The 18,122-nt window shown below is 38.4% G+C and overlaps 1 protein-coding gene across 4 annotated transcripts in view; it reads right to left on the bottom strand.

Annotated features, from left to right (window-relative positions):
- Nucleotides 1-18,122, bottom strand: part of LOC131683179 (uncharacterized) — a 933,050-nt gene that overhangs the window by 706,215 nt on the left and 208,713 nt on the right. For 3 of the 4 annotated variants that reach the window (XM_058965020.1, XM_058965019.1, XM_058965021.1), the window contains exon 3: nt 1,107-1,849. In XM_058965020.1, coding sequence (XP_058821003.1) covers nt 1,107-1,849 — 743 coding nt within the window. Of the gene's footprint in view, nt 1-1,106; nt 1,850-2,903; nt 3,411-18,122 lie in introns of those variants that run through there. The other variant, XM_058965022.1, reaches the window with a different exon arrangement.

The raw sequence follows: 18,122 nt of genomic DNA, 5'->3' as shown, positions 1-18,122 counted from the left end.
TAAAATTCAAACTATCTTTTATTGAACTTATTTCAATTTAAAAAAAAAACATGTAAACGTCGCGATCCTCAATTTTAAAATATTGAGTGCCGGGTGCTTTTGGTTCATTCCTAAGATGTCCTGCCTCAGGTTCTTCAGTTCGCGATCTGAAAACCAAGAATTGCACTTTAAATTTACTCATGACACAATGTTAAAAATATTCTCACATTCTATACCAATATAAATACTAAGATATGTCTTAGTATGTAATGTAGCAGTTCAGCCTTAAACACCTTTTGTTCCAAGTGTCCATCTTCAATAGATATGGACAGTAGTGCTAATGCAACGGACAGATGTTTTAGTTTGAAGGTAATTTCTATGGAATAATTTTCAAAAACATCACTTTCGTGCGAATCGTAAATCACTAAAAAGTCAGCACTAAATCACTTCAATTCGTAGTAAGGCATGTTAAACTGATTCAAGTGCAAAAAACATTTGGATAGACGGAACAATTTTAGCTGTGCACCAATAACAGATGTTAGTAGCAAACGAAAAAGAAGAGTTTTCTCTTTCATTAACCGCTGTGAACTGTGTTTGGCAAGTAACGGTTTGTCCGGAATTTCCTTTCAAAAAGAATTTTGACAGTAGGTTTTTAGGCCGTAATCATATGTTTGTCGAGATTTAGACCTGCAAGTTTATTAAAACAGACTTTGAAAATTGCTATTAATTTTCTGGATACAGTCGTGATTCGCTGGCTGAACACTTTTTAACTGGACCACTTTTTAGTTGGACCTGCGCTAGTTGGATAATTGTCCAACTAAAAAGCATCTGAACGTCAAAATCTCATGTCAAATTGACTTTGACAATCTATCTAACAATCTTTTACACTACTAATGTCTTCTTTAGAGAGTTTTTCACATTTGTCAGTCAGTCCAACTAGCGAATTAAATTCGTTAGTTGGACATAGGCTGTGGTCCAACCAACGAAGCACGACTGTATTCGTTTTTATGAAGATATTTTAAAAATATGTTCCATACAAAATGAACTTAGTCTGGATAAATTTATTATCGTCATTTAGCCTAATATTGCTCTATATTTCAAATCTAATGGACAAACAAAGTACTTACTCTCGCATAAGTTTTCGTAATAGACTCCAGCGGGCTCTCCAATGTCAATTAATGGACGTTCTCCATTTAAGTATGTCGATGGTCCATCAGGTAAGGATTTGTGGTCAAGATGATATAGGCGGCAATTGTACTGGGATCCGAGAGGTTGACCAGTATACAGAAACGAACGACATAAAAATTCTGTTTCTATTTCACAAGCCAGTTTACAGGCTGAATCTGAAGTGACCTGTAATTCCTTGTCAGTATAATAATGCAGTCCAACATATTGTGACACCTTATCTTCTGATACACCTGTTCGCGGTAGATGAAATCCTCTGTTGAATGTACACGCCTGTCCTGGTTTTAAGCAAAGATTTTCAAAATAGTCTACGCCTTGTGCATCAACAAGTTGCACTAGTTGACCTGTTGTTCTTCTGTCAGAATCGCTAAGAACACATTTCATGTTATTGTAATCATATTCTACTGAACGACAGATAAATCTTTTCTCATTTAGGCATGCTGATAAGCAGGCTTCTTTTGTGCTGGTGTAGATCAACGCGTTGTCTAATCCACGAATCATTTTGTTAGGAAGGCGTTCAAAATTCCATGGACGCTGGCATGCATTTTCTGACCGCAGTTGCAATTTTACCATATAATACATGCTGGACGATCGTTGTGGGACACTTGCCGGATTATTAGCTGCTGTTACATTTTGAAGTTGACATAAAGTCTCTTGAGCAGGCGTCAGGGGATTAACAACGAAACTACAAAAAATAAATAGAGTAAGAAAAACTCAAAAAAATTAAATGAAGGGTGCATGGAATCTAATTGCATCACTTTCAAATTGCTGTAACTTTGTTCCCAATAGATATTTTCCATTGAATTTTTTGACATTTAGATAAATGTGTATTGTTTACATTGTGTAAAGTTTCACTAATACAACCGTTACGAAAATAGAGTCTGAAGAACATCAGCAGCCTAAACAAATTTTGCGCAAGAACCTAAAATAATCGAATTGCTTTCATCGGACTGTCAGCAGGAAGCTAAGAAGGGTCCAATCTGGGGTAAGAACTATTTTAAAACAGTACAACGAACGTTGGTCCGTGAAACCAAATTGTTTCTTAGGCGAAGACGAGACTTATGTGAAGGCAGATTGCCATTAGCTTCCTGGGCCCCATTCATTTACTCTACGTCGTAAGTTCCATATTCCTGAGGAGGTTAGAAAGCAGAACATGTCTAAGTTTGACAAAAATAAATGATTTAACAAGCAAGTTGATCATATGAAAGGCAGAGCACCTTGTTCGTGACAACTGGAACGGCCAATAGGCAGGAGTACTTGAAATAATGTCTCCAAAAACATCTTCTTCCACTTCTGAAGTCTCACGATGGCCCTTCGCTTTTGTGGCAGGATTTCGCGCTAAAGCATATAAATATGAAATCGAAATCAGAAATGAGGAAAAATGGATAACCATACAAATACAAGTTGGCCCGACCGCTGCAAAAAAATTTATGAACACTGTTATTTGTTTTATCAGTAATATTCTCTCTCTGTAGGTTGATTTAAAAAAAAAATTTCTCAGCCATCTTAAAAGTAATATTTATAAATCTAGCAAGTTTTCGCGTTAACTATGGCTGAGAATTGAGTGTCCATTACCAGGAGGCTCATTATTGAGCTTTTTGGTGTGGGGGAGAGCGGAGGATCACTCAAAAAAATGTATTTAATATTTCAACGAACATCTTTATGTCTTATTGAAAACTTAATTCAAATTCGCATCGCGCAAAAACCGTAATGACAAACATAATGCAAAAATTACTTACCAATAGAAATTACAGGAAACAAAATACAATCAGCAACATAATTTTTAACAATAACACATTTTCAACAACTTGAAATAAAATGTTTAATCAGGAACGACGATCCAGTGAGATGAAGGAGAATCCATTTGTGCGCTTCGTCTCCACGGCCCATCAGTACGAAAATCACGAAATTCTTTGAATTGTACCCCACGAGGCCATATGCTAGGTAAGAGAGCCTATTTTCTCATACTTGCGTCTAACTCCACTTTGAATGAGACATAAGGTGTGTTCTTAAATCCAGCAGCAACTCATCGATATTTCGATGACTTTTTGTTGCGGGAGAGTGAAGCAGCGTTGCTTTGTTACACCAGTGCGTAACATAAACAAAGCTTGTTTATGTTGCGCGAGAGTCATTGGAGAGTTCAACAATGCACCGTACGGTGAGGCTTGATGCTTTGGTCAACAAACAAATCATGCTCTCCCTTTGAGCGGTAATGAGAATTTATGTTTCACCCATAGCAGCGTTGCCAATATTCACAGATTTTCCTATGATATCGCAGCTTTAGTTAATCATTTTCGGGTATATTTCTTTTCCTCAGATGACGGATTTAAGTCATTTTTTGAAAGATTTCACAGATTTTTTTTTAAGAATTTCAATACTTGTACCGGTTTCATAACATCTCACGTATATTTACAGATATTTTCCTGTGTTAATTTTATAAATAATCTAATAATGTTTTGGTTTGAATACAGATTATAAAGTGGCATCCCTGCCCCATATATCAGTCAATCTAATCGAGAGAGCAATTGAATAAAATCTCGACAAACATGTCAAATGGTTCTAAGTGCAAATGAGAGCCTCTCTTTGTTTACTTTCACTTTCGATTATTACGGCGTCAGCATAAAATTTTTCAATATTGTTTCTGGATATATCGAAAAACACTGATTTCGACAAGCATATTATCCTAAGATTGCAAATGAAGATTTCGAGTTAATGAACAAAAGTATAAACGGACGAGTTATTAGCGAAAGAGAAAGTAAACAAAGAGAAACTATTTTCACTTAGGACCATTTGACATGTTTGGCTAGAAATGAATATAATGTAATAAATGAACAAAACCAAAAAAATAAAGTATATTTTTTTTTGTTAAAATATAGAAAGCGAACCGAATCAATAAAATTACTAAAATGAATGAAATGAACGAAACGAATAAATTGAATAAAATAATACATAAAATAAATTGATTGAATAAGACGAATCAAACGAACCAAATAAAATGAATAAAATTAAAAAAAAACCAAACAGTGAGATGAGACATTTATTACACATATCACTGTTGATTAATTTGCAGACTCATGCGAAGTAGGCACCCAACTAGAGGTGGGGTAAACTAAAGAGACTAAAATAACAAAGATATTAATTTAGTGAAAACAATTCAACTAGCAACCAAGCTACGGTTTACAAGCAACACTGCAAATGTACAAGCCTCACAAAACTTGTTTGTTATTATTCTGTTTGTTTCTTTTAGCCAAAATAAAAATCTACCGCGACTTCTGGAATCTGAGCTTCTCGACCAGCTAAAACATGGTTTTATCTGGAATGGAATTTCGTAGCAGCAAAACCACATTAGAACAAGAATAATTGCGATTTTTTTATTGCAAGCGGATCCACAATAGACCTTTCTCGTCAAAAAAATTTATATGATAGGATGCTTCCTTTTTTATCCCCAATTCGTTACTGCTGATTGCTGCGATGATTTGGTACCTCTAACTATTGAAAAAATCAAAAATAGTGCAAGCTGCTCATTTAATCCCATATTCTGAATACCTATCTTGCCTTGTTTCCCCGTATTTTTACACCATTTGGATGAATTTCCTGTGGGGAATACTAAAAGGATGCCAGATCTGCATATATATTAGTAAATCTGCAGATTTTGCATTTTCACTGCAGATGTTTTGCAGATTACAAATATTTAGCAGAACAAAGCCTATGCCAGCCAATTTGTACACAAGCCTTCAACATTTTTGATCATTTAAATTATATACATACTACATTTCTACGTCGCATTTTTTGAAGATTTTTGTAGCAATCTGCAGACTTTTATATTTTCACTGCAGGCTATTGTTTAAATAGACCTGGCATCACTGATGCTGAAATGATTCATTCATATACCTGTCAAAAACATAGAGTATTGCATGAAAATCAAAGAGAATAGGGAAAGAGACGAATAGTGTGAAGCCAAAAATACCTTATTGAGCAGACCAATCGTGCAATGTAAATAAACATTACTCATGCCTGAGTTGGAGGCGATAAGTATTGTACTTCTATCAAAAAAGAAATTTGAATTTTCGTCAGAATTTAGTTCAATCGTGATTGTAAGGTGCATTCTAGAGTATATGTATGAGTAAAAATAAGCTTTAGAATTATTTCATCTCTTTGTTTCGAAATGCACATCGTTTGATAAACAAATCCATCGATCGAAATACGGTTTGTTTTCAAAATATAATAGGAGTCATTTAAAGTGCTGCCTGTAGAAGCGGTTGCCAAAATTCTAGTGTTGAAATCATCATAAAGGGAGTGTTGCCGTTTTGACTGATTTTCACTCTTCGTCTCTTTCACTATTCTCTTTGATGAAAATGTATAACCTCACTTTTCTGACAGTTCAGTGTGCTTGTTTACCTAAGACTTGTTTACATGGACTTTTAAAATTTACATTACTTGAATACTTTCGATGCTCTTTGAAAGACTATCAACTCAAGAGGGATGAGGATTGGAACAATGGGAACCTGGTGCCACATTATGCAACCAATTCGAATCGACCTTTTCACACAAGCTTGAATACAATAAACCTTTCGTTTCGAGATGCGTAATGTCACCCCATACATACATTGACCAATCGGCGCTGGATGCAAAACCCGGTGGCATATGCTGAATCGTAAGATCAAGCATTGGGCTATAAAACGATTGCTTTCTGGATGATGGATAAGGATTTGTACACATTTGTTTGTTTGCTCGTGGGTTAAGTCCTAACAAGATGATCCGATTTATTACTCATTTTTAGGTGGTGAAGTTTACCTGAACTTTATAGGTAACGAATTCGGTCGATGATAAGTTGTTGAAATGATCGTTCAATGTCCATACCGAAAAACGTTTCCATTGGTCAGAATGCCTACCACCGTATGATAGCTGCAAACATGAGGACAACAAGGTTATCGCTTTCGAATGGAACAATTATTTATTATTCGTGTTCAAGTTCCATTACAGCAAAAGTTTCGTCGATTGACGATTATCGCATTGTCGTTGATTTAGCCGGCAAATGCAAAACAGTGCTCGGCACTGACGATAAGGAGTAAGAAGGATTGGATAGGAGTGATAAGAATGCAGAGCATTATACATTCTGGAAGAATATCAGCACAGAGAACAGACGTCCATCTTCAGCATTCAACTTGTGTAAAATCTCTAACGGTTTCGAAGGTAGTTGGGATATCCAAACCAGGTGCGCTACTGTCGTCATGTTTTTTGTGGCTGAGTTCGACAGAATTGACAGCGGTTATTTCTCTACCCAGTCAAACTAGTCCGGAACCGGTTCGGACTTCCAGCATGAATTCCAGTTAAAATGCATCAACCGATAGAGTCGGAATCGGTTGTTTTCTTTGAGCAAGAATCCATACTGAATCCATTTAGGATTTCGAACCGGTTCCGGAATGGATTTGACGGATAGTTGGGATAAGTTGGTTTGGCGGCGCTAGTGTTTATCGTATATTAATTAAAATGTTTACACACGTTTTTTAAATATTTTTATTCGATCATGGATGTCTGTTCTCTGTGATATCAGGGAGGAGAAATTATATGTAAATTTATATTATATCCCGAGTTGCCATCATTTTTGCACCGCAATAAAGCTTTCTGCAACTGCTGTCTTGCTCAAATTGGCAGAAAATAACTAGGCAGCGAATGATAAATTGCATAGTCAATTTATTTACTTTTTCGGAAGGATAAGTAATTAGTATGTTGTGAATATATATGTGTCGCCGGTGCTGTGTGTAATGGTGGTACCGGACGGAACCGTTGGTCAGCAAACCGTCCTTGTCGTACTGGTCATAGATGCGACGTTTTTTCTCATCTGATAGCACTTGACATGTTTCGGAAATCTGTCTTAACGCTCTCTACTTAGCACAGGATACGCGAAACCGCTGCTAGCTTTCGAAAGAAAATTCCTAGCTGCTGCTACTCTATCAGTCTTTCTCTCGACTGAGGACTACAATTTCGGTCGACTAAATTGTGCTATGAAAATTGTACTTCCTGGAATTTCACCTAACGAGATCAATTCATTGTGAGGAATTTCGCTGCGTTCCAATATTGCTTGCCTCTGTAGGTGATGATGTGTGTGTATTCACTTCGGCAGCCAGGTCTTATGTTTTGGGTAATTTTGCTATCTTATTCTGCTGAATAAATCATCTGGCTAAAGCCTCTACGTTATAATATGGTCACTTTAAAATCGCATTGCTATTTAATCTTGTAGCTGTTGGCAAGTCAGTCCTGGCACTGTTCTCGACTAATCCTGGCACTATACCGCTGACGTCGCACTTATAACGGTGATCAAACTTGGCGAGAGTGGCAGTGGTTTCGTCGGAATTGTTCACTCGACAAGCAGTAAGTGCAAGGACTCTGCTACTTATGCCTGAGCCCCTCATTGAAACCTTCGTCCTGCCGGAGTGTTAGCTTCGTCCGATACCGGAGCGTATTGCTGAACCGAAGCAGTCTGCTACTGGCGCAGCTTCCTTCGAATCGGAATCGCTGAATATTCCCGTTAGCCGAATGTCCAACGTGACCGAAGGCAAACCGATTGCAGCAACACAACCAGCCGTAGCTGACCTTTTAGCCTTTAATCCAAGTCCCTGCCATTGGCATAGCGACAGACGAGTGCGGCGCAGGCTGGACCATCGGTTGACTCGGTGCCGGACGGGGCGAAACAGCTGCAACAGGAGCGGACCTAGTATGGGGTGTAAAGGTCATCAATTGCCATAGATCACCAACATGCTCTGCGACTAACATTGTGAACAAAACAAACCAAATGAAATTGATCGCAACGATAAAATAATCTAAATTCTACCCAAACATTTGAAACATTTTAAAAGGGTCTAACCGGTCTAACTGCCAAACGTAAACCTTGAGAAAAAGGCAAAAGAAGTTTTGGTCGAATTCATTATAATTCTATTAAAAAATTTAATACTGTTTTATTTAGTTTGATTGCGCATATTGTTTACATTGTTGTTTGTTGTTTACATGTTTACACTCCCCTTAATTCATTGAGTACGTATTTCACTGCCTTTATAATCCTTTTGGAATCAGTTACAATAATCCTTTATAATCATTTTATAATAAACGTATTGCTAGTTAGGACTTTTATATCAGCCGGACCCTTCTATAATTTGTTATAAAATCATTATCAAAATTCTTCATAATCCATTGTTGCGTTATGTTTATGCACATGGCCAGATAGATAGTTTTTAACTGGGACGTGACGTGTGGATACGAAAAAATCTAATGTCAATTGCAGCCAGGAGGAGCTGTCAAATGCAGCCAAAGGGAACCGTCAAATGCAGTCAGGGGGAACTGTCAAATGTAGCCAGTCCATTTAAAATATGTGAGGAAGAAAGAGTTGCTATGCAAGACAAGAGATCAAATGAACAGAAAAAAGAAAAAGAAAACATATATCCACAGGTTTTGTCCCAGGATTTTAATAGAGAACATGAAAATTCGATTTGTTTGCATTTGACAGTGGGCCTTTTTCAAATGTTTGGCTAGAAATTTTTTACTTCTACGATGAATCATATACAAGAAAAGTAAAAATGTTCAATTTAACGGAACAATGTATGATGCCGACATCAAATAAAAAATAACAGCTGAGCGACATTGTTTGGAAAGTGTTAACATTTGGCAGCGAACCAAACCAAGTTTCTCATACTATGATCGAATCAACAAAAATTCCAAGACCATGTAAACAATCTCTCTGAACTGCCAAAAAAGTGAGGTTAAACATTATCATGCAATGTTCTCTATCGAGAGGTTCACTTTAGTTTGTTTACATAACCAATGAACTTTGCACCGCGACTCACCACTTCATTTGCCGCGTTGCCAGGAACTCAAGCAAAAATATTGAAAACAGTGTTGCCCAAACACACATTTTGAGTCCCACCATTCTTGCAAAGGTGAAAAAAATACTCAGCATTCCTGCATTTTTCAAATTTAAAAAAATCATTAAAAAATCACGATAGCTCCAAATAGTCTCATTTCAACGGCAATATTCTTAAAAATGTGTAGTCTTTTGAATAAAAATAAGAAAAAAGGGGGTTAGGTCGGACGAGAAAGGTCTATAAAGAGAGGCGTGGTTAAAGTCTTGTACGTGTGTTCCTGTCTAGTGAGTTTGTAAAAAACAAAAGAGTTTTGCTTTGTTTTGGTGATTCAGAACAATAACGGAACGACTTTCATTTTAAATGTTTGCATCATTTGAATCCGTAACCCTCATGCTGAATTTCGGTCTCTCATCAAACCATGCCATTTTCTCGTTACCGTTTCTAAACACGATGGTATTGTAACAATTTTGGTTTGAGGATGAAGCTTTTATCTTTAAAACATTTAGAATTTTAATGGATTATATAACAATACTTCCAAAAACACAATACCGCATAATGCTAAACATTTACGATTGATGACTCTATTGTTCGTTTGGAATAACATTGACAGTTAAATTGGAATTCCAAACGAAACATGGCGTCTCTTTTTTTATTCATTTCGTTTATTTGATAGGCACAAATGCGTTAGCTTGGCGGTGCCAAATGCTTATGTTTTTACATTTTGGATATCTTAAAACTAGGAGGTTACAATGTTGAAATATTTTTTTTTACAAAGGAAAAAAAAAGTTTACAGCTATCTTAAGACTAGAAATAAGATTCAATATACAAGAGAGGGCCAAAAGATTTTTTCATGAAAAAATTTAAAACAAGGGATTCACTTTGATATACAAGAGGGGGAGTAATAGTATTTTACGAAATATTTAACGGTTATCTTAAAACTAACAATATAGTTTAGTACACAAAAGGGGGAACAAATATTTATGAGAAACTTCACAGAAATCTTAAAACTAGGGATTCAATTCTATTTACAAGATGGAGGACAAGAGTTTCAATAAAGAGTAAAAATTATAGCTATCTTAAAACTAGGAATACAGAATACTAATTTGAATTTTTTAACTAAAACTTATGCTTGGTCAAGATATTCAGAGGGTGGCTTATTTCCGCATCAGTGTAGCAGCAGTTGTATCAAGGACAGGGGAGAGACAGGGAAAGAAGAGCAAAACTTGCAACTTTCGCTCAAAGGGGGGGGGGGGGGGGGGGAAGGGGGATCAGCGAAACAAATTTGCGCCTCAGTCTAGTAAGTCGCCGAGTACCGGATTGGCGGATGGTATTCTTCGGACCCGCGGGGAATCCTTCAAAAGTCATCGGACCTCGAGTCGCTCTCGCTTCAGTTTCCTTCTATGCAGGCGTAGTGGTAAGGGCGACGGCGGTTACATAGTGGCACTCTGGAGCTGATCGGTTCCACAAGGCAGGAGGAAACTCTAAAAACGAGAAATAAAAGAGAGGGGCTAAATTGGGATATTTATCGTTTTAATGAAGGTATAAATAAGGGACATATAGGGGAAATCACGAGTTGCCAGCATATCTCGGACTGGTACATTGGGTGGTCTACCTCGGGCCCGAAGGGATTCCTTTAACTGAGACCTGGCGTCACAATACCCGGCGCATACCCAGACAACGTGTTCGATGTCGTGATAGCCCTCGTCACAAGCGCACAGACTACTCTCCGCAAGCCCAATACGCCGCAAATGCGCATCCATGATGTAGTGATTGGACATAAGTCGGGACATTACGCGAATAAAATCCCGACCCACATCCATCCCCCCGAACCAAGGCTTCGTTGATACCTTTGGGATAATCGAATGTAGCCATCGTCCAAGTTCCCCGTTGCTCCACGAGGTTTGCCAACTGTTGAGCGTCCTCTGATGACAAATACTAAAAAATTCGTTGAAGCAGATTGGTCTTTCGTATATGTCACCATTTAATGCGCCCACCTTTGCTAATGAGTCGGCCTTTTCATTGCCCGGGATAGAACAATGAGACGGGACCCAAACAAAGGTAATCTGATAAGATTTTTCAGATAACGTACACAAGGACTCCTGTATCCTCCCCAGAAAATACGGGAGTTGCTTTTTAGGCTTCACCGCACGAAGAGCCTCGATAGAGCTGAGGCTGTCCGAAACGATGAAGTAGTGATCTGTGGGCAGAGTGTCGATGATCCCAAGGGTGTACTGAATTGCAGCTAACTCTGCGACGTAAACTGAAGCGGGATCATTGAGCTTGAATGAAGCGGTGATAGTATTGTTGAAGATACCGAAGCCAGTGGACCCATCGAGATTTGATCCGTCAGTGTAAAACATTTTGTCGCAGTCGACTTCTCGGAATTTATTATAAAATATATTGGGGATCACCTGCGGGCGTATATGGTCCGGGATTCCACGAATCTCTTCCTTCATGGATGTGTCGAAGAATACAGTAGAATCAGAAGTATCTAGGAAACGGACACGGTTGGGATTGTACGAAGAAGGATTGATGCTCTGTGCCATGTAGTCGAAGTACAAGGACATAAAACGGGTTTGAGAATTAAGCTCGAAGAGCCTCTCGAAATTTTGAATTACCAACGGGTTCAGAATGTCGCATCGGATGAGCAATCGATATGAGAGTTCCCAAAATCGATTTTTTAGCGGAAGAACGCCCGCCAGCACTTCGAGACTCATCGTATGGGTAGAGTGCATGCAACCCAAGGCAATGCGCAAGCAACGATACTGGATTCTCTCCAGTTTGATGAAGTGTATGTTCGCAGCGGAGCGGAAACAGAAACACCCGTACTCCATCACCGACAATATCGTTGTTTTGTACAACCTGATCAGGTCTCCTGGGTGACCACCCCACCATGTTCCAGTTATTGTTCGGAGAAAATTGATCCTTTGTTGGCATTTCTGTTTCAGATACCTAATGTGACATCCCCAGGTACCTTTAGAGTCGAACCAGACCCCGAGATATTTAAATGTGAAAACCTGGTTGATCGTTGCACCCATTAATAAAAGCTGGAGTTGCGCCGGCTCACGCTTCCTAGAAAAAACAACCAACTCAGTTTTCTCCGTGGAGAACTCAATACCCAGCTGAAGAGCCCAAGCAGACAAATTGTCCAAGGTATTTTGTAATGGTCCTTGCAAGTCGGCAGCTTTGGGCCCTGTAACAGAGACCACCCCGTCGTCTGCAAGTTGCCTTAGCGTGCATGAATTGGCAAGACAATCGTCAATGTCATTCACGTAGAAATTGTAGAGCAGGGGACTTAGACATGAGCCCTGGGGAAGACCCATGTAGCTAAATCGCGATGTTGTTAAATCGACATGCGAAAAGTGCATGTGCTTTTCAGACAACAGGTTTAGCAAAAAGTTATTTAAAATTGGCGAAAGACCATGCTGGTGCAGCTTCTCTGACAGAATGTTGATAGAAACTGAGTCAAAAGCCCCCTTAATATCCAAGAAGACTGATGCCATCTGCTCTTTGTTAGCATAGGCCATTTGGATTTCTGTAGAAAGCAACGTAAGGCAATCGTTCGTCCCTTTGCCTTTGCGGAAGCCAAATTGTGTATCTGACAGTAAGCCATTTGCTTCAACCCAATTATCGAGGCGAAACAAGATCATTTTCTCGAATAACTTCCGAATACAGGACAGCATTGCAATCGGCCGATACGAGTTGTGGTCGGAGGCTGGTTTTCCTGGTTTTTGGATGGCGATGACCTTCACTTGCCTCCATTCATAAGGGACAATGTTACCCTCAAGAAACTTGTTAAATAAATTCAACAAGCGCCTTTTTGCAGTGTCAGGCAGATTCTTCAGCAAGTTGAATTTGATTCTGTCTAACCCTGGGGCGTTATTGTTGCACGATAAGAGAGCAAGTGAGAACTCCACCATTGAAAACGGTGTTTCGTTCGCGGTATCGTGAGGAGACGCGGCGCGGCACGTTTTCTGTACCGGGACAGAGTCCGGACAGATCTTCTTGGCGAAAGCGAATATCCAACGGTTTGAATATTCCACGTTCTCGTTGGTACTATTACGGTTACGCATACGTCGAGCCGTACCCCAAAGAGTGCTGATCGCTGTTTCTCTCGTTAACCCGTCGACGAACCGGCGCCAATAACTGCGTTTTTTGGCTTTCATTAGACTCTTCATTCGCCTTTCTAACGACGCGTACTGTTGATAGCTAGCGGGTAACCCGTCTTCCCGGAAGGACTTATATGCAGTGGACTTTTCCGCGTACAGCTCTGAGCACTCTTTATCCCACCACAGGGTGGGAGACCGTCCATGGGTATTCGCGCTGGGTACTGGTTTAGTCTGAGCTTGATTCGCACTGTCGAGAATCAAGCCAGCCAAAAACCTGTACTCTTCCTCCGGAGGAAGTTCTTGAGTGGATTCGATTTTAACGGATATCGCGGTCGCGTAACTCTTCCAATCAATGTTCCGTGTGAGGTCATATGAGACATTGATTGTTTCCGATGGTCTTGAACCGTTAGCAATTGAAATCACGATAGGCAAATGATCGCTACCGTGGGGATCAGGGATCACCTTCCACCTGCAATCTAACTGTAGCGATGTCGAGCATAGCGATAAATCCAACGCGCTTGCGCGTGCTGGTGGTGTAGGAATCCGCGTCATTTCTCCCGTGTTTAAGATGGTCATGTTGAAATTATCGCAAAGATCTTGGATTAATGTTGATCTATTATCATCATGAAGACAGCCCCATACCGTACCGTGTGAGTTAAAGTCTCCCAGAACTAGCCGCGGTGCCGGTAAGGATTCCGTGATATTACAAAGCGTTCGGTGCCCTACCGAGGCTCTAGGAGGAATGTAGATGGAAGCAATGCAAAGGTACCTTTGATTAAAACTTGACAAGCGACAATTTCAATGCCTGGTGTCGAAGGGAGGTTAATTCGGTTGAAAGAATAGCACTTTTTGATCCCCAAAAGTACTCCTCCATAGGGGTTTTCTCGATCCAGACGAATTATATTAAAGTCATGGAAGTTGAGATTTATATCGGAAGTTAACCAAGTTTCACATAATGCGAAAGCATCACATTTTAAACTATTTAGTAAAAATTTAAAGGAATCGATCTTCGGGAGGATACTTCTGCTGTTCCACTGTAGAACAGTGATCGAATCGGTGACCTCGTTCGATGACTTAGCCATCGAAGGATACGATCGCTGCAAGGAGGGGCCATTTAGTAGTCAACTGCTTCAAAAATGTTTGCACTATAGGGAGAAAATGTATCAGAAGGCTTTTAAGAGGATCAGTAACATTGAAAGCTGTGAAAATTAAGTCCACTATGTCAGAAAATTTCATTAGTCCGCTACTGGGCTGAGTATCTGTTTGAAAAAAGGGGACACTTGGGGTTTTGGATGTCCCTGGAAGTGGTGGGTACTCCTTGTTAGAATTAATATTTCCAAGTCCTGAAGCAAATTGCTTCGGCTTTTGTGCATCACTTCCGTTGGATTTATTGGTTGTAGATGGCGCACTCTGAGTGGACGACACCTTGGCACCCTTACGAGGCAATGTAGGGGAGGCTGGATTTCTCCTCTTCCTGGATTCCCCTGGGTTAACCAAAGATGTTCCCTCTCGTGGGTCGTCAGATTCTTGCTCAACGTTAGCCAAACCAGCATAGGAATTTTCGGACAGGACAGATGGCGAAGCATTCTTTAGCATTTCTGCATAAGAACGCCTTGAGCGTTCCTTAAGGGAGCGCGCATGGCGTCTCTTTGTTCTACAAAGGTTCTACTGTATGGCGTTCCAAGTTCTACACGAATAATACCTTGAATGAACTGAATAAATTTCAGGAAATCCGGAAAACAATTAACATTTAAAACTATTAAAGCAAAAAAATTGAAATGTTACCAAATTCATAAAATGAGAAGAATAGTTATTATAAATGAAATTAATAGAATAAATAAAGCAAATTAGTTCAGCTCCATGAGTGAAAAATTAGACAATATTAAAAAAGGTATGAAATTAATAGATTCATTAAATTAATTCAAGTAAACAAATAGGGATCTATAGGGTGTGCGGGTTAGGGCATTTTCTTATGCAGATTACAACAAATACAAAACAACACAGTTTGTTTCCTTTTAAGGCAATAACACATACGGCCAGTGAAAATGCCAGAGCCATCTTGTGCATTCTAAAATTCTCATAAACATAATAGTAGAATGCTTTAATGTGTAAAGATCAACATTGCGAGGTCCGTGAATTGATCCGAATTCGTGAAAATATATTCTAGTATGGAGTTATGTGTTGCTCTCTTTCTCGCACATGGTTAGAATAGGATATTTTCAAAAATTGTGTTCACTTTCAATGTAAAACGAGCCTCTAGCCTCCAATCAACATGCAACCTTCAACAAAAATGTTCGTTTGATTACGCGGCCTTATATTTTGGGGTATACATAGTCACTGTGGAATTTTCAAATGAATTTTGCGTTTTAATTATCGATTTTCCATACATATTACTATATAAACTTGAAGACTTTTGAGGAATTTCATGAGAAACCGGTCGACCGCAAAATATGACCATCGTCGATTCGAACGAAACTTTACAGTTTTGTTCGGTTTATGAATCTCCATGATTTTCTCTGGCAATTGCAATATTTTGATACAAGGGAAATTTTTCAAAAAGGCGTAGACGTTTCTACGTGTATTAAATTCAATTTTTTAATCGATTACTGTACTTTATACAGTAAAACTATCTGAGAACAAGTTACAGTAAATGAATACTTCTTCACAAAAAATATGCACTGAAAAACTGTTGGGTCATTTTTCACGAAAACAAAAATCAAAGTTAAAAATTCAAATTGCAAAAAAAAACATTTTTCTAATTTTTTTTATTTTGTCAACAAAAACTCAAAAAGAAAAGAAACAGGTGGTGGTCAGCTATTTTCGTCCGCGTCCCTTATCACCAATTTTTCATCAACAGTGTTATCTTTAAAATGAACTATCTTGGTTATGCAACTAATGTCCCTGATCTTATTTTATTGCCAATAATTAAGTAGGTTTCATTTTATTATATTCAGAATTGCACATATTTTGTTGTATGTTATTTTAAATGTTCTTTTATTGGATGGTATTGTACGGGAACACGTATCCGCCTGTTGATGCTAATCGAGCTGACATTTCTTTGGACTGACCAAACTAATTTCTTTGTTTGTTTAGTGTTTATTTGACCAACAAGAAAACTAATCCACGGGGCATTTAATGTGCGTGGGCAATACGCATCGTCTTGTCTGAGTGAAATGATGACTGTTGATTCATAGATTAGGGGTTAAAAATTGGCAGTTCGTGAGACGAATCAGAAGCTATTTACCAATTTGCAACAGTTATATCAGCACGAAGAATATACAGTCGGTGTTGAGTCAGACCGTACTAAATCGCAAAAACCTAAAAAAATGAGATAATCATAGCACTGGATAAATAATTTCTTCAGCTACATTCGACTTTTAGCTGATTTGAAATATGTTACAATAAGCAAGAATTATAGCAAAAATTAATTTCAAACACTTTTCAAATTATAATATAACGGATGCTGCGATTCAAGCTCCAAACTCGTTTTTCTCGAAACCAATACAATGTCACTTAGTCCGGTCTGACTTGACACCGGCTATATTTTTAATTGTCATATTCATTGACTTACTTTTAGTCTCATAATGAAAGCAAATTAATTAATTGTACTCATTGTATCGAATACTTTCAACTTGTCATGTTAACTATATTTCTTCATGAGTATAAAAATATTCTAGCTTGATTATTCACGTAAAAGGTGACAGCTTACTTTCTTTTCGTTCTTATTGTCTCGAATCTTGCTTTTGTGCAAACCGATCATTTCAACAAACGATAAAACTATCCTAAATAAACACATAACACTTCTGAGAGTTGCATGGATTGGATCACTTATCAAGCTGAATCCAGATTTGTGTAACTCTTTACCCTATCCTACTAACAAAAATTAAAGGGTTGTGTGCAGGACACGACCACGGCGATATTGAAAATGCAATATAATTCGCGGCGTCGGCGGTAAACCATGATGATGAGTTATGAGTTCTATCAACACTCCCGCATGATCGGTAAACTTGGGTGGAAAGCCCAACTCCTACGAGCAGAAGGCCATGGATTCTTCACGTTTCCTTTCGATCATGGCCATTTGAGCCAGCCTAGTCCTAGTTTTAGCCCACAAAATCGATACAATAATCGAAATATCGCACGTTTACTCTCTTCACAGATATGGTCGGACAATGTATTCATTATGTCGAGTAGTCGTTGACAACCGGGTTGTCAAACATCAATTGAGTTATTTGGTACCAACGAAACGTGCACATATTTTATGTGTTTGGATATATACAATCATACATGGATTAATCTATATGAAATGGAAAAAAGATGGGTGGGTAATGTCAGAGACATAACCGGAGTGAAGTAGAATGCACTTTAGTTGGTTAATACGAATGCTACAATTTTGACTATCTTCTGATAGGTTGTAATACCAGCTATTTCGTTATTTCTAATGGAAATACCGAAATATCGGTACACGTACATCGAAACCTAAAATATTCGAACATATTTATCCTCATATGGTAGAGTTGCGCAAGGTGAATTTGCAACATTGGATCTATCGTCGGATTTTTTAAATTTTGGCAACCTTTTATTTTTAATTAAATTTCTAATGACTTCACCCGAACGCTTCAGTTAGAAGTTAATTTGATGTTAATTTGATGTGTTTAAAATGAAGTGTTTAGTTTTATTTTGTTAAAATCAGTACGATAAAAAATATCGTTTAAAGAATTTAACCTTTTTCTGGTTCTCAACTGATCCGCAACTAAGAACGAAATGGATTGATTTTTGTCTGATTGGGAAGTGACAGAAAACAGTCGAATTTGCAGCGTAAGATAAATTTAAATAACATTCATATTAATGGAATGCAAACACAAATTTGTGAAAATTTTAGTTGCAGTTTAACTACTTAGGGTGGATGTACCAATAGTCGCATACTTAAGGAAAACTTTTGATAAAAAATCGATGAATGGACCTATGGGCAATGTTAAGGCCCACGTCGGGCTTC

The sequence above is a fragment of the Topomyia yanbarensis genome, chromosome 2 (assembly GCF_030247195.1).
Source record: "Topomyia yanbarensis strain Yona2022 chromosome 2, ASM3024719v1, whole genome shotgun sequence".
Classification (NCBI taxonomy): Eukaryota; Metazoa; Arthropoda; class Insecta; order Diptera; family Culicidae; genus Topomyia; species Topomyia yanbarensis.
The sequence above is the reverse complement of the archived record's forward strand: the minus strand, read 5'-3'. Positions and strand labels throughout refer to the sequence as shown.